At 42.3% G+C, this 25976-nt stretch overlaps 1 protein-coding gene across 10 annotated transcripts in view; it reads left to right on the plus strand.

Moving 5' to 3' along the window:
• Positions 1–25976, plus strand: part of kif1aa (kinesin family member 1Aa) — a 55205-nt gene that overhangs the window by 26980 nt on the left and 2249 nt on the right. For 4 of the 10 annotated variants that reach the window (XM_061240822.1, XM_061240824.1, XM_061240815.1 and 1 more), the window contains 27 exons: positions 2013–2092; positions 3115–3221; positions 3545–3625; positions 3772–3952; positions 4491–4563; positions 4669–4759; positions 5195–5343; positions 5484–5662; positions 6116–6253; positions 9719–9837; positions 10156–10241; positions 10379–10514; positions 10856–11018; positions 11798–11888; positions 11972–12090; positions 12206–12261; positions 14201–14309; positions 15186–15252; positions 15442–15526; positions 15642–15747; positions 18891–18917; positions 23807–23921; positions 24164–24297; positions 24418–24479; positions 24709–24854; positions 25169–25363; positions 25491–25562. In XM_061240822.1, coding sequence (XP_061096806.1) covers positions 2013–2092; positions 3115–3221; positions 3545–3625; positions 3772–3952; positions 4491–4563; positions 4669–4759; positions 5195–5343; positions 5484–5662; positions 6116–6253; positions 9719–9837; positions 10156–10241; positions 10379–10514; positions 10856–11018; positions 11798–11888; positions 11972–12090; positions 12206–12261; positions 14201–14309; positions 15186–15252; positions 15442–15526; positions 15642–15747; positions 18891–18917; positions 23807–23921; positions 24164–24297; positions 24418–24479; positions 24709–24854; positions 25169–25363; positions 25491–25562 — 2967 coding nt within the window. Of the gene's footprint in view, positions 1–2012; positions 2093–3114; positions 3222–3544; positions 3626–3771; positions 3953–4490; positions 4564–4668; positions 4760–5194; positions 5344–5483; positions 5663–6115; positions 6254–9718; positions 9838–10155; positions 10242–10378; positions 10515–10855; positions 11019–11797; positions 11889–11971; positions 12091–12205; positions 12262–14200; positions 14310–15185; positions 15253–15441; positions 15527–15641; positions 15748–18890; positions 18918–22100; positions 22125–23806; positions 23922–24163; positions 24298–24417; positions 24480–24708; positions 24855–25168; positions 25364–25490; positions 25563–25976 lie in introns of all 10 variants that reach the window. The other 6 variants (XM_061240823.1, XM_061240814.1, XM_061240817.1 and 3 more) reach the window with 2 other exon arrangements.

The following is a 25976-nucleotide window of genomic DNA, read 5'->3' on the forward strand; positions in this document are numbered from 1 at the left end:
CTAGCCAATAATACCTTTACATAATTAATTTGTACATTTTTTACTTGGAAAAAAGTTATTATTTGTACCCAAGAGAACATTACTGTACGTTCAGGGTACATTTAGGAAATTTGATCCTTGAAGGAAAAAAAAATTATCCCAACTGTCACTTTATTTATGACAGTGTACTGATTCATAAAGGTATTGGTCACACGATCTAGGTGACAATATCGCTTTATTGTTCTCTTGCTGCTGTATTGAACCATTTTGACTATTAGCACAAGAAGATAACCTTTTTTTTACCTGAGCACATTCACAATGAGTGACAGGTTTTCACCTTTCCATATGGGCTCTTCTGTGGGGTGTTGTTATTGACTGCAAAAAGGATGGCAGGATAAAAAAAGATGAACTAAGTAGTTTATCAATAGCTAATAAAATAGATAACCCAAAAAGAAAAAGTCAGCATTATGGTCACAGTGTTTGTGGGAAAATTTTTGAGATACCCCCCCAACATCTTAAAATATAATATTTTCCTATTTGTTTTATGTGTAAGATGAATTGTTGATGAATGTTCCATACTTGGTGTTCCCCATGTATTTTGAATACTCAGCATGTAGCGGTTAATACATTATTCATGTTGATTTATTTGAAGCCTGCGCAGAGAAAACCACAGCCTGTGTTTATTGACACAGTTGGGCTGTTTTCACCCAATGAGGTTTGTTCTAGTGTGTGCCACTTGAATTGTCATGAATTTCCAGCCTAATCCTATCCTCTCTCTTGTTCCACAAAACGTAATATCTGCCAAAACAATGTAATTAACCCCTTGTAAAAGAGGGATATTGATGCCATCTGAAGAAGCTTGAGTTGGTTTTGAACACCACAATAGACTAATGAATGCAAACACTGTTTGCATTGTACGCAAACAGCTGGCTTGTGTGTGAGAAATGTTCTGTCCAAACACGGAAAAGCCAGCACAAGATGTGCAACAATGCTTGACAGGGATCTGAATCTCCCAGTGTAAGCCAGAAGATTCATTTGCATTTCATGTATATAAATCACATGTGTGATACCAGAACAAATTGAATCCAGAAGCACGTCTGTTATTCTTCCCTCTCAATTTCTTGACACTGTGCTGTATGTGTTGTGATAAAATGGTGTGAAGGCTGTAAACAGATTTAATGTTTCTCAACCCTTTTCCTGGGGACATCTTTCCTTTGTGTTTCTCATTCCAGAAGGTTTTGTGCTCAGTTTGGTTTGATTGAGCTCTTTGTTGATTATTTAGGTACCTCCAATAGATTCAGGCTATATATTTAGATATTTAGTTTATTTACATATATACGTTTATGAGCTACCTTCCTAATGACCAATGGAAGATCCCTAATCGCTATATACTGTGAGCATCATAATTCATTGGTTAGTGACACATTTGTTGTTATTTTGGTTCTGTACTCTTGTCCAATGAATTATGATGCTCACTGTATTCATAGTTAATTCTGTAACTTAACAGACCTATATATCATGGAAGTTTATTAGATATGTATATATCTATTTATCAGTGTTGACTCTATATAAAACCAGCTAATACACTATTGCTCATAAATATGTCACACAATGGCTCCACTATGACTGCTCTTTGGGGAACTCTTTATCTTTATCTTTTACTGAGAGCAGTTACAGTAGCATGAACCTGGCCAAACACATTCCGCATGTTGACACCTCAAAATAAAACAACGCTTTCTCTGGAGTAAACAATTTTACATGAATATTCTGTCATTCACAAATTGTTCAGTTATTCACTTACTTATGCTTACTGTAAGTTAAAATACTTTAAAATAATTTAATACATTGTTTAATGATATCTTTCTATTAGAGACTGTTAAGAGTTATCAAACCAATATCTGTATTCAAGAAGCTCAATCAAACCTAATTACCCAATGAATGGTCTTGATCCAGTTCTATTGTCAGATGTGCAATATATTTCTACTATGTATCTAAGGAAGCTTGGAATAGTAAACAATATTTTTCTTTTTCAGACCCCACATTTGGTGAACCTCAATGAAGACCCTCTTATGTCAGAGTGTCTGCTTTACTACATTAAAGATGGAATGACCAGGTAGGATTCCCTAATAATATAGTATAAATGGGTTATGCTGGAAAATGCTATTATTTGTCAGACTCCGCTGGGCTGTAAATATTAGCTGGGCTAATCAGAAGACAAGCATTTTCCAGAGATATAGAAGAATGTAGTTAATTTTGTATATGAGGATTTTGTTAATAACCAAGAATTATACAGCTTATAATAATCACATTTTGCTTGGCAAATGAATGCATTTAATTAATTTTATCTCGGAAATAATATCTTTTTGTCTGCTTTTATTGAAAGCCTTTCATAGTATCATGGACATAAACCACACTACACATAAGTGATCATTGGTCATATTCATAGTTAGATTTATGTGAATATTTATTAATCAATTTGTGTGTGTGTATATATCTCTGAGTACTGAAACACATTTGTACGTACAGTATGTTTTTTTCATGCAGAATGCAGATTTGGGATGTATTCCTTTGGTTTGAGTTTTAAATCAATTTTAACATATTTAAACACCTGTTACCTTATCCTGCTGCTTTTATTGTTTGAATAAATTACAGTATCTTGTTTTTTCGGCAATAACTTTTCACCATGGTTATATAGTGCTGAACTTTGAGTACTGAAACAGATATGGCATGTGGAAAAGAAATGCCAAATGCTGATTAGCATCCTGTTTATAAACTGGGTGCCACTGTCATGTGGAGATTGCGGTATTTGGAAAACTTGAGGAAGAAAATCACTATGACAAGCCAAATTCCACACTCAGTAATTGTGGGATTTTCACATATATGATGAACTATTTAGGACATAAGATTTCCCCCAGCAATATGAAAGATTTATTTTTTCCTTCTCATACTCATGCCTGTCTTCAGAATTTTCATGGCTTCAGGAACACCTCCTGATATCAGGACAGAGTCATTGCGTACATAAGTTTAACACCATCCTCACGCCAGTGTCCTGGGTGTTATCAATACAGAGAAAGGATTATTCCACCCACTTATGAGTAACTGCTTGCTGAGACACAAAATTGTGTTTTTTATCAGAGTGGGGCGCGAGGATGCCGGCAGCCGCCAGGACATCGTTCTGAGTGGCCATTTCATCAAAGACGAACACTGCACGTTCACCAGCACCACTGGCCCACAAGGAGAAGGTGAGCTGACCTACGGGGCAGAAGCCATCGATTTAGTTTGGCTATTCCATTGAATCAAAGGATTCTGGGGGAGTCTTTTATCCAAATCAGCTTACAGTTGATTAGACTAAGCAGGGGACAATTCCCCTGGAGCAATGCAGGGTTACGGGCCTTGCTCAGGGACCCAACAACTGTGCGGATCATGGCTAAACCGGAGCTTGAACCACCGATTTTCCGAGTCCCAGTCAAGTACCTTAGCCACTAGGCTCCAGGCTACCCTTTTGATCACTGATTGTTGATGTTGAGTGAACATCCACTCACGGTGATGTTTCTGCACACTGCAGCAGTCATCCTGGACCCCTGTGAGGGAGCGGAGACCTACGTCAATGGGAAGAGAGTGACGGAGCCCACAGTCCTCCGATCAGGTGCGTCCGACCTCCCGTCTACCTCCTCCCATAGCCCCCGTCGGAAACAACCCGTAGCCACTCCGTCTCCTTTTCTTTCCACACACCGAGGCTCGACATGGGCAGAACGCCGCATGTGAAGCTGCTGTACGTGTGCCCTCCTGCAGGGAACCGCATCATCATGGGGAAGAGCCACGTGTTCCGCTTCAACCACCCGGAGCAGGCCCGGCAAGAGAGGGAGCGAACGCCCTGCGCTGAGACCCCAGTGGAGCCAGTGGACTGGGCCTTCGCCCAGAGGGAGCTGCTGGAGAAACAGGGCATCGACATGAAGCAGGAGATGGACCAGAGGTAGGACGGAGAAGTGACCATCCCTGCTGAAACAGCTCAAGAAACAGCTGGTTGACCAGTTCAGACCAGCTCCCAGCTCATCATGGTTTAGCTGGTTGACCAGTTCAGACCAGCTGCCAGCCTGGCATAGTTTGACCAGCTCAGGCTATGTTTTGAAACAGCTGGCTGGTTGACCAGCTAGACCAGCTTGGCCATGCAAGTTGACCAGCTCATACCCAGCTAGACCAGTTTATGACCAACTTGCCCAACTTAATTTTCAAGCTGGTCAAGCTGGCATAGCTGGATTGTACAGCAGGGATCGCATTGCCTGAGTGGTTAGGTAGGGGAAGTGGGACATATTTACCAGGAAAAGCCAAGTGTACCAGAGGCATACCAAAATAAAAATCATTCATGTTTAAAACACCAATGGGTATTCTATTTTCTTTAGTTGGCGGAGTTGTGATCTTAATCCTCATTTGAACTATCAGGGTGATATCTCCTACATACTATATAACTGATCCCTCAATAATATCACTCTTCTCTGTCAATCTCTCTGCAGGCTTCAGGAACTGGAGGACCAGTACCGCAGAGAGAGAGAAGAGGCCAACAATCTTTTAGAGCAACAGAGACTGGTGAGCTATTCTGAATCTGACAGACTGATTGTATTGTTCCTGGAATGTTCATGAATTGACGTTCCCAAGAGTCTTAGGGACGACCAATGCTTTGTCTTTCCTCAGGACTATGAGAGCAAGTTGGAGGCCCTTCAGAAGCAGGTAGACCGTTGTTACCCAGAAATTGCTGAGGAAGAAGAGGAACCTGAAGAGGAAGGTGAGGGTGTCACCACATGTATATTATGTAATGTAATATTCATGTATACCGCTATAAGAACAGTAGAAACCTACTTCTGTATTTCACTGCATACACTCAGTGGCCACTTTATTACTGTCGGTTATTTTTAAATGTTTGGTCTGAATAACAACTGATCCATTTGGCCACGTCTGCATAATTCAAGGCATTGCAATGCTTCCACATGAGTGGCTGATTCAATATTTGCTTTAACAAGCTGGTGTACACGTCTGCCGAATAAAGTGGTCACTGAGTGCTTAATGAGAAATCCTCAGCTGATCATTAGGTACCCTTTAGTCTATCGCCTGTACTAGAGAATAAATATATTTGTGTTCAGCTTATCTCCTTGCATTTCTAGTATAAAAATGAAATTGTCTGTCCATGAATCTTTTGACTAACAATGTGCTCTTTTCACAGTGCAATGGACTGACCGGGAGATGGACCTGGCACTGTGGGCTTTCCGCAAGTGGAAGTGCTACCAGTTCACCTCCTTGAGGGACCTGCTGTGGGGGAACGCCATCTTCCTGAAGGAGGCCAATGCCATCAGCGTGGAGCTGAAGAAGAAGGTGAGTTTAGGGACACGTGAGGAATCCCAGCCGTAGTTCATCCATTCCAGGCCATGCAGAGGCCACAGATCCGATATCGGTCTCAAATGAAAGTCTCGAGTACTTATCCTACCCATTGAAATCTTGTGCTTGCCTCACAGGTTCAGTTCCAGTTTGTGTTGCTGACGGACACGCTGTACTCTCCGCTCCCTCCTGACCTGCTGCCTCCTGATGCAGCCAAAGACCGAGAGAAACGGCCCTTCCCCCGCACTATTGTGGCTGTGGAGGTCCAGGACCAGAAGAACGGGGCCACTCACTACTGGACCCTGGAGAAACTCAGGCAAATATGGAATATTTAGCAACTTCAAGCATGTTAACTAGACAGTACAGTGGCTTCAGAAAGTATTCAGACCCCTTCACTTTTTGCACACTTTATTGTGTTGTAGATTTACATTTAAATTGATAAAATTGCCATTGTTGCCCATCAGTCTACACCAGCTCTACTCAACTCCCCAACCTGCGGGCCGCTGTGTCTGCAGGCCGCATTGTCTGCAGGCATTTGCTTCAACTGTGCAACAGCTGTAGAACAGCAGCCGAAGGAGTGTAGGCCTTTTGAGATTAAGAGGTTCACTCGAAGATACTATCTCAGTGAAAGAGGTCATGTGTTCATGTTTCATTTCTTACAGTCCGAGAGTCTGCTGTTCGTCCTTGATTGTTAAAACCTAGATCAACTACTATCTTTTCTATCAAAAAAACTTCATGCTTGTGAGATGAGAATTCTCTTTGCTTGCAGGCAGAGGCTAGATCTCATGAGGGAGATGTACGACCGGGCAGCGGAGGTGCCCAATAGCGCCATTGAAGATTGCGACAACGTGCTGACAGGGGGGGACCCGTTCTACGACCGATTCCCCTGGTTCCGCCTGGTGGGCCGGTGAGTGGCTGCACACGTCATGTCTGACTGAACACAACCACCGGGACTGTCAGCCTTTGGCAGGCATCTTGAAGATGAGAGCGAAGGAAAGCTCTCCCCTCGCTTCTCTTCCATGGTCCAGCAAGTTCACATAGCCCCTGAATGCTTCTACATTAAAGCTGCTTTAGTCCACCCTGACAAATAGGAAGGGTTGCAGTGGGTTGTGAAACTGTAAGTTCTGCTTTGTGCACTTTTTAAATGCATGAATGTGGCTGTGAATGCATTTTGCTAACCCAGAGTGAGGTCTGAACATTTAATTTACATATTCGAACATTCGAACAGAGTGAGGTCTGAACATTTAATTTACATATTCGAAACCACTCCAAAGAACTGTTGTTTTGAATCGTTTTAGAAATCACTCTACAAGTCACCTCAATGAGGGGAAGGCAAAGTGATAACACAGAACATGTGCCATAAATGTTACTGTGAGATCCGGTCTGTTGGGGAAGCAGATTCTCGGCTCCGCCTACTGGTAGAGAGAGCACACGCAGCTTGGTTGCGTTACCTAATCAACCCAGGTGCTAAAAGTGTTCTCGTTTCCACAGTACAGGGCTGAGACTGGGAGATCACTCCAAGAGTGGCAATTTTGTGGTGGAGGTTTTATTTAATTTTCTTTATCCTTCGTTCAGTGCCCAAAAGGGAGGCCTCCGAGCAGCGAGCTGAAAAGCTGTCACTTGGTTTTACTCTGTTTTGCCTTTTTCATTTTAGTTTATTGTGTTAGTTTATTATTTTTGTCAGGAACCTGTGAGGGGGATGGAAGGAAGACTTATCATTCATTTTGTGTCGGTGTTGGCACTCTCTCTCTCCATGAAGCAAACGACTGTCAAAATCCCTCCCAGGGGAGTCACGCAGCGTGTGACAGTTATATAAATCGATGTCTTCCCATGGAATTAACCTGATTGTCAGTACAGAAACATGACTAAATACATATTAACAATATTGTTGACAGTCAGTCAATATTGCTGTGCCCACTGAGACAGACTGCAGAGAAATTCACAGTCATACAGAACTAATGTCTGGGGTAGCAGATCTCTGATTAGCACAAGAGACAGGCTTATAAACCCCCTTGCAGACAGGGCTGCGCTGTGGCACAGTAGGTCTAATCTATGTTTATCTTTTCCTAACCCAGTTCCCATGTCTCTGACTGCATCGGCACCCCCATTTTGAACACATGCATCAGTGCATAACCAATCGTACCCCCTCTCTCACCCCATCCGACACTGACACTCACTGACTCTACTGATCTCGCTGACGAGCGGCATGATGGGAAGAAAATGAGGAGAAGTAGTAGGACCTGGATGATGAGATCTTTTTGGACGGCCTATGCTCAGAGTGGGGGGATGAGATGCTCTGCCCAGGCTCTGGCGATGGCCAGGATCCTTTTTAGCGACTGCTGGCTTTGGTTTAGTGGATGGTTGGTGAGGTTTCAGGAGCATGCTGGGAGAGGAAACTAGCTCTTTCACAGTGAGACTGGGGGCTGCTCTATGGCCACATCTCACACCGACACATAAGAACATTACCATTCTGCCCCGGGCTATTTCTTTTCATTAGCTCCCGGAGGGAAAAGAGGGCAGAAAATCCCATTGAAACCAGAACAGTAGCAGTGCTGGCAAGCCACTGGAGTAAATTAGGCTGCCGGAGCCAGTTGGATGTTAGCGGTGCTACTGGCGAGCCTAGGTTTTCATAACTGCATGCCTTTGTGTGTTTTGACGAGGTGGTGTTATACCAGAGTTAATTTTCCATGAAGAAGGAGTGCCGACATCATTCTGGCAGGGTATAAGTAACACAGGAAATGGCAGTTCACTTCAAATGGCGCATGTCCACTGCTTCTCATCAGAACCACATTGAAATCCTCACATCAGTTCTGTGCCACAACTGACCAAGTATTGTTGTTCTTAGCTGCCTGACATGCTAACTATCCTAGCTACTGTTTCCTGTCATTTTTTTTGGGATCCTGAGTGTTTATATAATCAATGTGAGCAACAAATGTGACTTGACTAATTATATTGGTAGGGAATCCAAAATGTTTTAACTTTCTTAAATGGTAGATATGCTGGCACGAGCTGTCACAAACTATAGCAATGCTGTCTTGCACATACACACAGCTGTTTGGAATTGAGAATTGTAGAGTGGACTTATCTGTATATTCATTTGTGTTTTACCTTTTATTTATCAGTGATTTTATTTGCGTATATGGCTACTTACTGTTTAATTTATGTAATAGACATGAATTAATGATAAATTGGTTTTCATGTCCAGTAATATGGACATTTTAATGAGCAGTATAGCTACTGTTTTCGTTTTTGAAAAATAATCTGCTTGATACTGGCAAACATTGCTGTAAATATGAATATTGAGATTAAAGACAGCCTGCAGAAAACTAAATTCAGAAGAGGATCATGGGTATTGGTAGACATTCAGCCTGAAGATGTCATGAAGCAGCCAGGTGAATGTTGTATGTAGGTCATCATTTTTCAGCATTCATTGCTGGCCCCCAAAAGGGTGCTTATCACTCTTTGAAAGGGACTGTGTACATGCATACATACGTGACATAGCTCTGGATTCTACAGTCATGGAATACAAACATTATGCAAGCATTACCTGCAATTTGCACTTTGTTCACATTCAATTTCAGTAAGTTACCTCTGAGGGGGGCAGCAGTAACAATGAAGACATTTTTTAGTTTACAATAGCTATAGAGAACAAGACAAAATAAATGCTATGATATTAAGGCAGTTTTATTTAAGCAATTTACAGTACAGACCGCCAGGTTTAATTTCATGAATTGAGATTCTATAGATTCAAAAACAGATTGTACTATTTTATTGTTCTACATTTGGAAAAGGTACTATAAGTGCATGTCTTTATCTAGTTTCAATGCAAGAGGATAGTGAATTGCACAATGGTTGGCAGTTTTACACAAATTAATGGATCTTTGTCCTGGCTCATTACATTATTGGCATTTGGCAGACGCTATTATCCAGAGCGACTTACAGTTGATTAGACTAAGCAGGAGACAATCCTCCCCTGGAGCAATGCAGGGTTAAGGGCCTTGCTCAAGGGCCCAACGGCTGTGCGGATCTTATTGCGCCTACACCGGGATTAGAACCACCGACCTTGCGGGTCCCAGTCATTTACCTTAACCACTACGCTACAGGCTGCCCTTAAGCAGTATAGGTTTTTATATGTTTTTTTGCCTCACCAAGCTGCTTCAATAGCAGAATGCAACTCCACAAAGAAGTTCTCAATTGAACAATTGAGGGTTGGTTTTGGCCTTTGCTGGATTGGACTCTTGGCTTCCCTTAGGTCGCTTGGCAGCTGTGTCGCCCAGTGCAGTGTGGCCATGTGTCAGCACCCTGATCTCCTTCTCCTTTGTCCCACTCCCTCTTCCTCACCCCTCCTTCCTTGCCACCCTTTCCCTTGCAGGGCCTTCGTCTATCTGAGTAACCTGCTCTACCCTGTGCCCTTGGTACACCGGGTGGCCATCGTCAGCGAAAAGGGAGAGGTGAAAGGCTTCCTGAGGGTAGCTGTGCAGGCCATTTCAGGTAAAAACCTATGCTCCAAAGCCCCTGAAACATTCTCAGGGCTTTAGATCATCTGTTGTTTTGACCTGTTTGTGACTAGAAGGTTCCCAGCTTAAAAACCCCTGTGGGACTAAATATGAAAGTACAGTATTTAGTGTGCAGTTTGGTGAACAAAATCTACGTACTCTATGTGACCCTAGGAAAAAGTGGCTGATATGATAAGCTAATATGAAGAGGGAACCCCATAGGTGAAGTGTTACAGTGTATATCTCACGAAAGAATATGCTGCGTGTGACTTCTTGGTGAAGTGATGTGAAGGTTCCTTGTGTTTTCCTCCAGCTGATGAGGAGGCCCCAGACTATGGCTCTGGTGTACGGCAGTCAGGGACAGCCAAAATTTCTTTCGAAGACCAACAGTTTGAGAAGGTGAGGTGTTTAGCACATACAGAAGAGGGACAAGCCAGTCGATCATTGGAGGATGCGCTTTACGCTTCAGTTTAAATGCATTTGAAGGTGTTTAGATGTTAACAGACTTATGTCTTGTATTTGCTTCAAATGGATAGTTCCAGAACGAATCCCAGTCAGGTGGCATGTCACGTTCTGGGACATCCCAGGAGGAGCTGCGCATCGTGGAAGGAGAGGGGCAAAATTCGGACATGAGTCTCTCTGCAGATGAGGTCAACAACAACACCTGTGCCGGTAATGGACAATGTACACACAGTACATTTGCGTGTAATGTATCCAAATTACCGCAAGCCAGGGGTGGATTTGTTTCTGGACTTCATGTTGACTTCTACTCTGAAATATTTAATTTGTTCTATCAGTTATTTGATTTGACTCATAAATTTGTTGAGAAATTCATGAAAACAGCTGAAGACTGTGTACGTACATGGAACTCTTTACTGGTGATCTAATCTATGGTTGAACTAGCTTTGGGCTATACTGCTAATTAGCTAACTCAGGGTTATGGATGGAAAGAGAAACCTGCCCACACATTGGCACTACTCTGCACTGACCATATTCCGTGTGCGCCCTCACAGCCAGCCCAGACGAACTGGACAGCCCCCTGAAGGCCAACCAGGAGGGATCTTTGGATGGACCTCTGGAGCACCTGAGGATTGGCAGCAACTTCACCTTCAGGGTGACAGTTTTACAGGCCTCCAGCATCTCTGCAGAGTATGCAGACATCTTCTGCCAGTTCAAGTGAGTGCTGTTCTTCCACGCTCTTCTTAACCGCATTTATTTTTTTGAAACCGTATCAAAGTTTTAATGCAGGCAAGGGTTCATGGGTTTCAAGGTTTTCCAGAATTGAAAGAAGCCCTTGAGGCTGAAAATCTGACATATTGTAGGCCTGCATTTCAATTACAAACTATTTATTTAGTTTGTGGAATAAAACCCTGTGAGATGCAGCATCCCCCTTTCAAGGTGGTCTGGTTAGGAGCAGTGCAGTAGTGCTAGAAAAATTATTTGGCACCATAATATCCAATGAAATATAAACAAGCAGCTGGAGTTAAAATAAATATATTACATTTGAAAAATGTGTCAAAAATGTTCAATAAACTATAATTGCTATAATTGTAAATTCCATTTCGGTGGACTGGCAGAACAATGCCTTTAAAGTGAGAGCTGTTTTTCCTGATGTCCATTATGGATTAAGGTGTCCTATAGAAAACCCATAGAGAGGCCTCGGATTCACAGTGTATTTAAATAGTCATGAAAAAACGGTCATATGATCAAATCTGTCTGTTAAGGAGCCTGTAACACGCAGGTCCGCCCATGAAGGGTTAATGAAACTCATCAATCTAGGCTGTCTGTATGATGAATCTCATTTTTTTAATCACATTATGATGGCTGGAAGGATGGAGATGGCACTAGTATCCCACAAAGTGCCAAATGTGTTAAGGACATGTTTACATGTATCCTGGTAGTGCTCTCTGTTCTGTTTTAGTTTGTGGTACTAAGTTCACTCTCTCTGGTTGCAGCTTCATCCACCGGCATGATGAGGCCTTCTCCACGGAGCCTCTGAAGAACACGGGCCGCGGGCCTCCGCTGGGCTTCTACCATGTGCAGAATGTGAGTCCAGACGAAATGCTGCTCAGCGATTTAGGAGATGGGAGAGCTTTCAGTCTCAATGGAGTTTCACTGCTGTGTTGCAGATTGCAGTGGATGTGACCAAATCCTTTGTGGAGTACATTAAAACCCAGCCCATTGTTTTTGAGGTGTTCGGGCACTACCAAAAACAACCCTTCCCGCCTCTCTGCAAAGATCTTATCAGGTATCAGGTTTCTGAAGGAGCTCCAGGTTCCTTTGAGAAGGTCTTGTTTTTGTTGAAGAATAAACACCCGTATTAAGGCTGAATTAAACTATTTTCATCTTTTCACTTTTCGTAGCCCACTGCGTCCCTGCAGAAGACAGTTCCCTCGTGTCATGCCTCTTTCAAAGCCAGGTAAGGAGTGAAACAAGGACATTCGTTTGGTGTTCATTGATTTAACAGACTATTTAATGGCAAATGAATATGCAACTGCAGGCTGAAAGCATTGTTGAGTGTCAACGATTAACCCACTGATTGAGTAAATGTGATGAATTTGTTATTTTGAATTCTTTAACATCTCCATTGAAGGGAATGTTTTTGCAGGTCGTTACAGGTAAAGTACATACTTGTTGCTCACTGACTCTTTGTGTGGTTATGGGTGCTCATTAGCATGCTGTAGGCTTCTGAGATTCATACTGCATTTGCGCTGGAGTCACCTCAGCTTACGCTGTTTGATGTGAACCAGCTGAGTCAGAAGCCGAAGCCGACGAAGACCGGGAGAAGGCAATGGAGCTGATCCGCTACCTGGTGCCGGAGGTGTTCAATGGGGCACTGGTGGACTCGCTGTCGGGCCACGCCCTGTCAGCCGCTGGCCTGGCGGCCTCCTTCCTTTGCGAAATGGAGGCGCGCGCCGCGCTCCCACCCGCACCCATCTCTATCTGTTCTGTTATCAAAGCTCAGAAGCCGGGTTGGTAGCCCTCGCGTGTGAAGCCAGAGAAAATCCTTTAAACCAGGCACTCAAACTAGTCACTAGTCTCAGACTGGCCAGTTTACACACAAGATGGGTACTGTCATATGGCATTTGAAGACCCTGTGCCATCATTTCTTACATTTAAGGCATTAATTAAGCCACGGGTTAAAGATTCCTGTGTGAACAGGAAATCAATTTCTAAATTTAGTCGTTTCTAAACACCAGAACTGGCGGTCTGGCAGCATGTCTGTTCTGTAATGGATATTCCGAAATTAAATCTCCATGTGTGCAAAATGGTCTCCAAAGGATCCATACAAAATCCTCCTTCACTGGGCAGGATAACAAGTTTGTTTCCTTTAGAATAAAAACCTGTTGAAAATCTCAACTGAATAAAATAGACTTAATATCATGGTACTTGTTTTCTTTGGTTCTTTATTTACAATATAACTATTTTAAAAACGAGGATTTTGATTGCACAGGGTCTTAATATCAACACTGTTGTCAATGAGGGTGGTCATAGGATGCTTAAATGGCACGCAAATGGCCAGAGGATTGTAGTTTAGAGACTTGATATCTCAGTGGAACAGCTCTTAAAGGGAAACATTTCCTGAGTAGTGTGTGACCTTGAAATAAAATATTGCGCTGAACTGTAGAGGAATTTTCAGCATGAGTAGAAATAGCTTTTGGCTATCATAAATAGCTTTTGGCTGACCTGATTTTTGGGATTGTTCTACTGGCTTGGATGGTTCCCTGTGTGTCTCGAGCTTTTATTTCCTTGCAGTTTCTCCTCTGAACACTTTAGCTCTCGTGGGTGTGCAGCCGCCTCACTGACTGCTGTAATTAATAATTAAAGTGTGATGAACGATAATGATTGCTTGAAGAGTGTGATTGTGTTTAATAAGAGGTTGCTCTAACTGAGCTGTAATGTAGTAGCAGGGAAGAGGTGGGTCCCTGCCAGCTCTGCATGTGTGTGATCCAATCAAAATCAGACTCGTCCCAACACAATGCATGTCTTGCAATTTCCTCTCGTGTACAGTAATCTTGCGTCAACTGCAGACCCCTTTCTCAGGACCCCTGCTACATTTATTCAATGATTATTTCAACATATTAGGTATGCGTCCAGGAGAAGAAGGATCAATTCAAGCAGTGCACAGGCCTTGTAGGCTAATCGAGTAAAGCTGCCTCACACCGGTACTGTGTGGATGTAGCCATCCTGACAAAAGAACTGTCTTCTGCACGGCCTCCTGGGATGTGTGGTCTTTCTCTTTCTAATTCTGACTCTCTCTCCTGGCCTGCATGGGCCACATCCTGTGGCTGAGAGCACTGTAGTTCTCCTCTTTGCACGTTGTGCTCCTCTATTAACCGCATGCCTTTCTCCTGCAGTACCCGCCACCAAGCTGACTACGCTAACCCGCCCCACTGCCGGGCCTTGCCACTGCAAGTACGACCTCATGGTCTTCTTCGAAATCTGTGAGCTGGAGGCCAATGGAGAGTAAGTGTAGTGGCCATATTTGGGGGATTTATTAACTACATGTATACGAATACTGCCGCATTAATTTTGTATCGTCAATCATGGTTACCATTTCTAAACAAATTAAGCAATATAGTACTATATACAGTGTCCTCCATAATGTTTGGGACAAAGTCCCATCATTTATTTATTTGCTTCTCCACAATTTGAGATTTGTACTTTTTTTTTTAATCACTTGTGGTTAAAGTGCAAATTTTGTTTTCACCATGTAGAAATTACAGCAGTGTTTGTACATAGTGCCCCCAATTTCAGGGCAACATAATGTTTGGGACACAGCAATGTTAAGTTAGTGAAAGTAGTCATGTTTAGTATTTTGTTGCATATCCTTTGCGTGCCATGACTTCCTGATGTCTGTGACCCATTAACATCATCAGAGTTCTCCTACAAGCAATACAATCTTTACATTTGAATGGATCTCTATGGGAATTGGGGGGTGGGACTAGATTCAGCTGTAAATTTTGCTGATACAGTATGGAACACATTTGTTGGCTAAATGGCTTTAAGTAATCAAGGGTTTCAAATGAGCCTCAAACCACTGATACGAAAACTGACACATTTTTCTGTTGAACTCAATGGAAAAAATATTCGGGAGCAACAATTATTTTCATATCTATCTATCTATATATGTCCCAAACTTATGGAGGGCACTGTATGTATACAAAATAGTAATGTTAATAAACACTAATCTAATACAGCCATTCAGTGTAAGTCATCCAATGCACAGTGACAGTGTCATGAGCGGTGTTTTGGAAATCTACCAAGTAATGGCAGCAAGACCTTTTCCCTACTCATTTTACTCTGGTGACATTATAATGCTTGTGTCCTTCCTTTCCACAGCTACATTCCTGCTGTGGTGGATCACAGAGGGGGGATGCCCTGCCACGGGAGCTTCATGCTGCACCAGGTACTGCAAAGGCACCCCATCACTGCGGAGAGGCCAGGGGACACACAGAGCCCACACAAACGATGGCTCTCAACACAAGCAATAGGCATTGCATACCACAGTTTTCCTTAGTCATCCTGTCGAATTACCGTGTATCGGTTACGTTTCTGCTGGTAACAGATATGACACCCTCTTGCCACCTCTCTACAGGGCATCCAGAGGAGGATAACAGTGACCATAGTCCACGAGACCGGCAGCGACATCGAATGGAAGGAGGTCAGGGAGCTGGTTGTGGGTAAGTAGGGTCCAGCTTCACGTGCCGAAGGCCGAATAACAGTAGACCCTTTTTGAACGTGTGCAATGGTGGCTTCCGGAAATGTGTGCAATGCAGCGATGTGCGTTTTCCGCAGGGCGCATCCGCAATACTCCAGAGGCCGACGAGACCATCATCGACCCCAACATCCTGTCTCTCAACCTGCTGTCTTCTGGGTACATTCGCCCCATGCATGATGACAGGTACCTATCCAAACCCCACACGCTGGCTGGCTGGAGAACATAACAAGGCACCCGCCACCTAGTGGCGGATGGCATAGAAAACAAAACCAGTCCCAGTCATCCAATACTCTTGTTTTTTGTTACAAAAGCTAAGAATTCTTGGTAAATGCAGTGGCCTCTATATGAACTACTAACACTTTAGTGTGCGATTCATATTATTAGAATACATTTGTTTCTATTTTTCAGGCAGATCCTGAAAGTCACTAGACTTAAGCTGAACCACAGTGTTTTTCTGAGCTAAGAAAATGTCTAAATGTCTCTTGTCTTTGAAATCAAGAAATTGACAACAGTCATGCACATTTTGTAAAGAGAAAGATGGGCATTCCTGTCATGAATGTTTGTGATTTGTTCTAGCTTTAGATTGTTTAACATTCAGTTGAAAAAACCACTACAGTATCTTTCACTGCCATTGAAGGCAGTGTAAAGGAAACCTGACACATGTTCTCAATCACATGTTTACTCATTGGTGGTCAGTGAAGAAAACACTGTTGAAGGAAGCCTTAGTTTACACCCGACCTTTACTGCACCACACAACACTACATTCAGTACCACAGAGATTTAGCCAAGTTAACAGAGCAGCTTTGTAAGTGTGACAAGGCTCCTGCTGGTCTCTCATTCTGAGAACACAGACAGGAAGGCTAACACCCAAAAACCTTTCTGAAGAACAAAATGATTAGTGTGTAACAGCAGTTAAAGAGATGGATTCGCATGTAGCTCGCCAGTTTCCAGGCTCAAATCCCAGGTGAGATAATGCCATTATACCCATAAGTACCCGAAGTACTTTTCATTAATTACCTCATTATGCAACCACAGAAGTGGATAGCATTTTAAACCTGTTTAAGGTCTTTAAGTCACTCTGGGCATCTTCAAATATACACTCTGGGCATTCATTTAAATATAATGTCAAATACACTTAATTATATGATTGATATGTAATCTTCAGATCCAAAGTCCCTACAGAGCAGATTATGAGCCTTAGTCCTCATTGTGACTGCTGATGAAATCATGGTCAAAGTATTTTTACTCTTGCCCTCCACATTTCACAGGTCACCACAGAACACCACAACAAATACGTTGCCTGTAATGGACTGTGCATTCTCCTCTGCCCTCTGCACACATTGTGAGGTGGAAAATCCAGGTTAAGAATGTAAAAGTCCATCTCGGTTTTTTGGTCCAGTCACCTGGATTCACTCATTAGAACAGTTCTTCAGCCAGGAGGTGGAATTAACTCATCAAATCAGCTGGCTGAGTTCATGGGTGGAAAAAACACATGGCAGGGCTTTTCATTTCTGGCTAGTGGCACACACATCCATTGTCTATGAGGGTGGGTGCTTGACGGAACATCAGTCAAAGCTACGATAAGTCAAACTGCAGTCCCCACACTGCAAGGCTCCCATTCATGAATCTTTCAATGCACCAATGTGAGTGACATTTCAGGCACACACACCCTTCCCTGAATGGATGCCTTGTAGTATTCGACACTGTCGTCTAACGCTCACAAAACAATAAAACTCAACTGAAACTGCAAGTAAAAGACTAAAGACATTTGTAGGCAGAGGCGGCTGCTTTTGTGTTGGGTGACCAGTCGAATGCATGGCACGCATGCTAACTCACCCGAGCGAGGGACCCACCGACAAGCGAAGGGCTTGCAGCTGGAATGTAGCCAGTTCCACACCTTTATTTTCAAACCCCTTCACCCCCCCGTCGTTTTTCCTACCCCAAAGCATGCGACGCTTTGCAAAACGAAGGGTGGTTTCATCGATGGATCAAGGAGGTCACGCCCATGAGAAGACCATGCCCAAAAGCACCCCATTATCCACATTCTCAGCAGCATTTCAGTATCAAAACCCGACCTGAACTACGTGACTTCCATTTTGAGTGTCCACTTTAGCGCCGAGGAAGGATCACGGTGTGTGAATGCTTAAATACCATAGTTGTGCCGACATGTACAGTAGAACATGCATTTAATCACGTTTTCTTCTTCAGCAGTTGAGAATGCTGTAGATTAGACTAAACTGAGTTTAGAAGGTCGTATGTGTCACCTCATGCTGGCTGTGTGGCCCTGTGCTTGGTGCTCGTCTGTGCTACGTGTCCCTGCGCTGTTGCTTCACACTCACGGTCACCACCACCCTCCATCCTCACCCCTCTCTCGTCCCACACTCCTTTTTTTGGTAATACAGAACCTGCAGTTTTAGAGGCGTAAATATCACCTGCCTACTGTAAATTCTCCATCACAGTTTTTTGGCACTGTGCACTTTATGAAGTTTAGATAGTTGTTTTTATTTACGGTCTCCATTTCTACTAATATGCTAACCAGTTGGAGAACAAGCGAGTATTTTTTTTAATAACTAAGCCTGTACTCTCAGTTTTGGTTTCCATGTCCCCATTTCCTTCACATCCTCACATAGACCCTATTGAAGATTTGTCCCCTTTTCATCTGGTCCCTGAACACAGGATGGATCCCTCCATCCCAATGCCATGCCCTCACTATGCACTGGCACGAGTTCCCTAGCATCAAGCCCTAGACCCATAAGCCTCTTGACTCGAGTCCATCTTCTCACCCTCGCTTATCTGTGTTTATAAGACCGGACCAAGCTAACGGGTATCCCTTTTGATACGATTATTTTTTAAATGTTAGACATTATATCCCTCTGTAGCCACTTGGAAATACGGACCATTCCCTACTTCCCGTGACCTCCTCTCTGACGGTTTAACCACACTGCTTTGCTGGTAATCTCTTCTCCCCCCTGCCTGGAACTAATACCACGCTTTAGATCCGGATTTGCTCTCCACTGCAAAGGAAGAAAAAGAGAGAAAGACCAAGAAGAAGAAGCAGACAGTCCTGGGCAGAAGCCTAGCTCAAATCCTGCATCATTCTCTCAGGTCATGGTACAGGACTCTACTCCCCACTTGGTTATGGTTCCAGGTAAAGAGGCCCATTGTTTACAGGCCTCTGTAGAGACAGGTAGAGTGCAGTACCATGGCTGAGTGAGAAGTTAGGCATCTGCTCAGGCACATTCTGCCTCCACTACAGGACATGCTGATACTGACATTTCTCTCCCTTCCGGTCCACTAACAGAATGTTCTTTTTTTTGTTTTTGCAGACAGTTTCTTGATTCGGATATGCCTAGGTATTATTTTCAAATCCCTCTCCTCTCATGTTGTTTTACTTCACTTTACTTGGCATCCATTTTAAAACTTCCATCCATCCATCGTATCGACTGCCATGGTTTTCCTTCTCTCTGTTGGTGTCCCTCCCTCTTCGCCCTTGTCTTTTTCTGTGTTGTGGCTTTTTGTTTCCTTGACCTCCTCCCCCCTCAAGAGATGCGTGAGATTTTCTTTCTGCAAAGACCCCCCTGGACGTGTTATTGAGCTGCTGTGGTGCTTGCCAGTGGAGGGAAGCGGGGTGCATGGCTCGCATTGCTTCTTTGGGCTGTGGTTTGGCTGCTTTTTGCTGGAGCTCTCGTGTAAAGGCCGGCATTTCATTTCTCTTTGTTTTCTGGCTAGTTGTGGCAGGGATAGAGCCAAGGTTTTCACTGTAAGCAAAATGTCGCAAGAATATTTAGCAATTTTTCAATAATTCAGATTTGTTTCAGAAATGTAAAATTTATATAATATTTCAACAAGCCAAATGCATATGGCTGCTTATTCCCTATCCTCCTAATGGCAAAACAAACTACATCAACACACTTAATCTTCTGCTTATCTTCTGCTATGGACATTGTTCAGACATATTAAGAAACTAGGCATTTGATCTACAGAACTGTTGAATGAAAGCTTGCTGATGTGAGATGAAAAACTGCATAGCAATAAGAATCCTCAAGATAAAACATTATTGAGTTGATGATTAAATTGTCTAGACTCATATAGTGACACAAAGACTGACTCACACGATTAGAGTACACATGATTTGTACCTGCACACACACACACGTTCATACATTGTCTTACATTTCACTTTCACTATAACCAATAATTTACAGTAATATTGGGATAAAGAAAGGTATTTGATTTCATTGCAATACATGAAAAAATCTGTATGTTAGCTCTGATGTATCTGCGCTGTGAAACTCAAAGCGCAATCCTGCTGGACAGCATGACAGGGCAATAAATAGACCAGTCTCGCAATGTGACTAATTCGGTTAGGTCACAGTCTGTGGCTCTGTCAAGGGTGAGTTACAGCTGTGAGCCTGCAGTAGATGAATGAGGAAAAGCACAAATGTAGCTATTTTGTTATTTCCATTGAATATTTTAGGGTGAAGCTGAAAGGTCAAACAAGTTCATATTGAATGAACAACATCTAAAAACTCAGCTAATCAATAATGTTACTCAAAAACGAATTCAATTACAGGTAAAACCGTGCATGATGATCAACCAGAGAGTTGATTCAAATAAGATGGAAGTGATTGTAAAACTGTAAAACAGTTTAGAAACATCATCATAAATCATCTTGCCTCACATACAAGTGAAAAAAAAAAAAAAAAAATGAAAACCAAGGTTTGGTCAGCTCAGTCCCAAAAAATACAAGGAAGACCATTGTATCAGTGTACAACTTTGATAAAGACTTTAGGAAGGCAATTTCAAAATATACGTTAAAGGAAAACAATAGATGCGAGTACTTTTGTGATCATATAGTAATGATGCACATGAAACAGATATTTCAACATTTCTGAGAAAGTATTGCAATGTCTTCTTGCTGCTAGGGGGCAGTGATGGTCTTATTTTCACCAAACCTTCTGCAAGGGGTAAAGTAACATTCAAGTCACTGCTTTTAATTTCACGGTTTTCTATAAAATAATAAGATATACATGGGCTTTTAAAAACAATGCATAGGAATGGATTCATTTAACATTTCATTGTTTACAGTTTAATCTTCGGAATTGTTTACATTTTCCTGTCCTGGTTAAGGGTAATGTGCTCACAGGAAGACTGTCACTTCTGGAGAAGTAATTTGTGCATTCATAAATGCAGAGGAACAACCTCAGAAGCCACTTGTGGTCTTTCAGAGAGATATTCTTTCCTTTAGTTTCTGTTCCTATTCTTGCAAATGGCATAGAACAGCTGCCCCACGCTCTTACTATGGCCTGGGTTCAATCAACAGTAACATCCTTTATCTTGACTTTCAAATCCATGCAATTCTAACATTTTCCTCTCAAAAAAATGCCATGTTATGTTAGTGGTTACTAAACTTGCAAAACTGCCCCAAAAAACTCCCGTTATGGTATGGTAATTCACTGTAGAGAAAAAAAAGAAAGAAAAACTTTGATGTTGTCTTCTGTTCATGCCCAGTTGGTTCTGGTTCACCTCAGTCACATACATTTTTTCAGCGGTGTTGCACTTATTAAATATTTAATTTATAAAATTAATGGGATGAAAGAGGCCAAATACCCCCAGTTTAAATTTTTTTTTTACCAGAAATAGACCAGCATACCATTACTAAAAGTCAGAGAAGACATCCTGCTGATATGATACACTACACTTAAAAAGCTCAATGCAGCCTTTTCCCTATAATTGAACTGGTGGCTATCTGAAGTGGATTAAGCTGCCTCTTCATCTGTCCTGTTCATAAATAAAAACAGCTGTTCTCAACTTGATGGCGTGGTCAATAAATGCAGTATGAGGTTATCTTTTCCTATTGAGTATCATAGAGTGTATGTGTGTGTGTGCGCACGTGAACTTGTGCGTGTGTGTTTTTGGAATTGGGTCCAGCAGTCCACCTCAGTCCATTTACAAAGGACTCAACATTTGTTATGTGAACTACACTACACTCTGTCAGCTTCTTTTATTGGGTGTAGAAACCCCAGCTGATTTACTTTATATATCTCACTGAAATGAGTGCTGTGAGATTTAAAGCCATACTGGGCAGTGTTCCCAAAGCATAACTGGTTTCAGTGTACAGTTAGTTGCCTGGGTACGGAACCTGCACATGTCAGTTCAAGAGATAAATCATGCTGTTATCTTGAAGGAGGTATATTATTTTGATTAAGAACAGCCATCTGGAGTTCATTAGCCTCCTATTCATGAATAAATAAAAATGGGGGCCTTGAGATTGCAGTACTACATATACACCAGCAACAACTTTAGTAGGTTTTTCCAATCAGATATCAAATACTTGCTGTTATAACGAGGCTATTGTAACTTCATGCTACATTAGACATAGATATTTTTGTACATACAGGCGTTATTGTTTGCAACAAGGAACATTTGAATTGTTCTCAGTGTAATCTTCCACCTACAATGAAAATACAGCAGCATCTGTCACAGAGCCCACTGCCATAACTACTTCTTAACGCTCACTGGTTTCTTCCCTCAAAGCATTTCCTTGGGAATTGACCATAGGTATATCTCAACCCTGTCACCCCCCTGTCTGTCAATCTATCGTTCATCACCTTTCTTTTTTCCAAGCTTATTTTCTCATTGTCATTCATTCTCAAGTACATGGTTGTAAAAGTGGGGAATTTTGACTGCAATTTCTGTTGCATGTAGGTATTGTATTGTTATCACTTAAATTTTGTGGTTGTTTATCTGACATTTGTCACAAATTGGTGTTATTTGTCTGTATATATAAGTTTTAAAAAAAGATGCTGAAAGAATGATCAGACATTAGTTCTAGTTTAATTCCCCGTTTAGCATTCATTTAGTGTGGGGTATTTCACAATTGTTTACAGTCAAGTCTTTGACAAGTCAAGTCAAACTTATGGCAGTACGTTGCTGCTGCAGTCAAATCTTTTCAGCTCAGTCTTATAATGAGAAACATTTAACGTTATAACAAGATCCTTGTCTACTTATAAGAAGACATGTTAGTATGTAGTTATAACTAGAAAAGTATATCATAACAAGAAATGTTTCTAGTTATAATGAGATACTGAGTGGAAAATACTTTTTCACTGTGGCAGCAATGCACTGCCGTAAAAACTTCTCCAGTAAATAATATGCAGCTGCCACTATACTGACTGCTACAATAACATTTGAGAAAGTAGATACTGAATTTTCTCAGTTTTCCTTAATATTTACAGGTTTTTCTGTTTACCACAATACTATAGATTTGCCTTTGGGTTGTAAGGTTAGTTGTTTGTAAATTATTCAACCTGAAGTACGTACATAAATATTTTTCATACAATTTTTCAATAATTCAGATTTGTTTTCAGAAATGTAAAATTGATATAATATTTCATACAACCTGGTATCATGTTAAGCCACCCTCTTAATATACTTTTTTTTTTCCCTACAAATCTCAGTTTCAGCTCTCAGAATAGCTTGTCATTTTGCTGCTGAGTTGGTCTGAATGATATGGCTTTATATTCTGCATGCATTCGCCTATAGCCTTTTACATTTATATTGCAACTTTAAGAAAGATAATAATGTCAGAGCCCTCCAGAACTGCAAGGGAGTAACATAGATTCTATAGTTAAATATTTCACTTGGATGTTTTTACATTGTTAGCGGTTGTCCTTTTGGCACTTTTGGTACATTTCCAGGCATAGTTTTGGCTGGTCAGTCAGGTTGTCAGTGAGATCACAGTCTAGGAGAGGGAGAACTCAGCTTCTGCTCACTAGCTACAAGGCTGAATTGCTTTCGGCTCCTTGCTTAATTACAGTACGTCTGTGGTTCATTATCAGTCTTGTTTAGTTTTTATTCTCTCTGGACTGCTTCAAGTATCAAAGTTGGGTCAACGTAAGGTTGATGTACTGGCATCTGAAATGAAAATGTTGAAGACAGAGAAAACAAACTTTTGCAGCGGTCAGAATATAGTGGCATCTGCATATACTTTCCTTCTTATTTTCAGCCTTTGTAAAACAAAACTGAAAAGGCTAATGTGTCTATCTTCCGAAACAATAAGAGGCAGATCCATCCATGAAGCACAGACTAATGGGACAGAACGCTTTACCTTTCATTGGTGAGGTCAGGTAGACGAAACCATTGCTGGATTTAGTTGGGGGACTTGTTCTGGGAACCACCATGTAGAAAACTGTCCCAGTGTAACCTCTTGTCTGGACTTTCCCTCCTTTGCCACCCCACAGAACCTTCTACCGCTTTGAGGCAGCCTGGGATAGCTCCATGCACAACTCCCTGCTGCTCAACCGCGTGACTCCGTATGGGGAGAAAATCTACATGACCCTGTCTGCTTACCTGGAGGTAACTCATCAAGATGAAAACCACATCTTCGAAATGTCATTTTTTAAACACAAAGCGATAATCTTCAAAACCACAGGTCTGGTGGTCTGGATTCTTCATAATGGGGCCATTTAGGTAGTGGATTTGCAAGTCCAGGGCTACACAACAATGGCTGTACTGCATTGGCTACGTTGTTGTTGTATAGCAGGTCATATTTGGAATTGGAGAAGGTAACATTTTCTATCCTGGTCTTCCACTTTTAGATGGAGAGCTGTACTCAGCCCGCAGTGATTACCAAAGACTTCTGCATGGTGTTTTACTCACGGGACGCCAAGCTTCCCGCTTCCCGTTCCATCCGCAATCTTTTCGGCAGCGGCAGCCTGAGGGCATCAGAGAGGTAAGGCCTGCCAACACAGCCTGCATACCTTTACACAAGAATATAAACCTTGTTATTTGTAGTGGAAATCTCAGTGATTGGATTGGATTGATGAAGCAATGCCATGTTTTTCTGCCTCAGCAACCGGGTCACTGGTGTGTATGAAGTGAGTCTGTGCCACCTGGCAGATGCAGGAAGCCCAGGTAGGAAGCTCTTCTCTGAGCGTTTTAATTGATTTAAATAATGGTTTGAAAAGGAACCATGTGATTCCAGAGAACCCTATCTAGCTCTTTGTTGGGAAAAATTGTTCTTTGTGTGGGAGCATTCATACTTGTCATTTATGATAGAGGGTTACATAAAGAACTAAAAAGGGTTCCTCAATGGAGACAAGCCAAAGAACATTTTTTTTCTTTACCCTCTGTTTTCTCACAGGCATGCAAAGGAGACGCAGGAGGGTCCTGGATACATCGGTGGCATATGTCCGTGGGGAGGAGAATCTGGCTGGTTGGAGGCCCCGTAGCGACAGCCTCATCCTGGACCACCAATGGGAGCTGGATAAACTCAGCTTACTGCAGGAGGTGAGAAGAGAGAAGAGGCTGGACATTTCTTGTTTTTGACTAAACCAGAAGAGCTAGTTTTGTAGTCAGGATACTGGTATGAAGTCAGTCAATAAATGTACCTGTCCATTAATCTCTCCACCAAAGTTTAACCCATATTCAGTGGATGACTCAGATCTAAACAGAGATTCTTTCAAGGGGCTACCATACTTGTGAATTATTTCTTTGTGTCTTCTTTGGATTTGTACTTGGGAGATAGAGAGAGGTGTTTCGAGTTCCTTGCTCGTAGTCTCTGTTTCTAGTGCATACATGTGCGCCTGGGGATGTGTTTGCAGGTGGAAAAGACGAGGCACTATCTGCTCCTGAGGGAGAAACTGGAGACTACACTGATGCTGGGCCAGGAGTCGCAGGCCTCCTGCGCGAGCGAGGAGCAGAGTGACTCCTTGCAGTCCCCTCCAGATCACAGTGCTCTGAGTTCCAGCCCGACCCCTGAGAGCCCTAACGAGCGACAGAGGGAGCTGGCTGCTAAGGTGACTACTGTGGATCAGGACCGCCTCACGCACTGTATCTCTCAACTTGTGAAATGACCATGGCGTTATTCAAAACCAGACTCCATTTTTTAAACCTCCTACCCCTCTGTGCCGCTTACCTCCCCAGTGTCTGCGACTCCTCACCCACACCTTTAACAGGGAGTACAGCCACGTCTGCGTCAGTGCCAGCGAGAGCAAGGTAAGCTTGTGCCGCCACTCTATGTGAATTACTACCGAATTATTGACACCCTTAATAAAAATGGAGAAAAAAGGCTGCATACTGTATAATAAACCTGTGGTCTGAACTGAAGAGGGGGGTATCCCAAGGAAATCAATGTTTCTGAAAGGTTCTGCATGGAGGAATGGAAAAAAATCCCTCCAAATCTGTTCATTAACAAAAACCTATATAACAAATTATAGGAAAATAATGGCTGTCATCTTTGCCAGGGGTGTTTGCAGAAAGTATTAAACCAGAGGTGCCAAGAATTGCGGAACCTGTTTTTTTTGGGAAAATGGAAGACTTTGTTTGATTCCATTGAATCATTAATAAAGCACACTGCTTTACACATGTAAAATAGAATGTCAATAACTGTCTTATTTTGTAGTTTACAGC

This window comes from Conger conger, chromosome 4 (genome assembly GCF_963514075.1).
Source record: "Conger conger chromosome 4, fConCon1.1, whole genome shotgun sequence".
Lineage (NCBI taxonomy): Eukaryota > Metazoa > Chordata > Actinopteri > Anguilliformes > Congridae > Conger > Conger conger.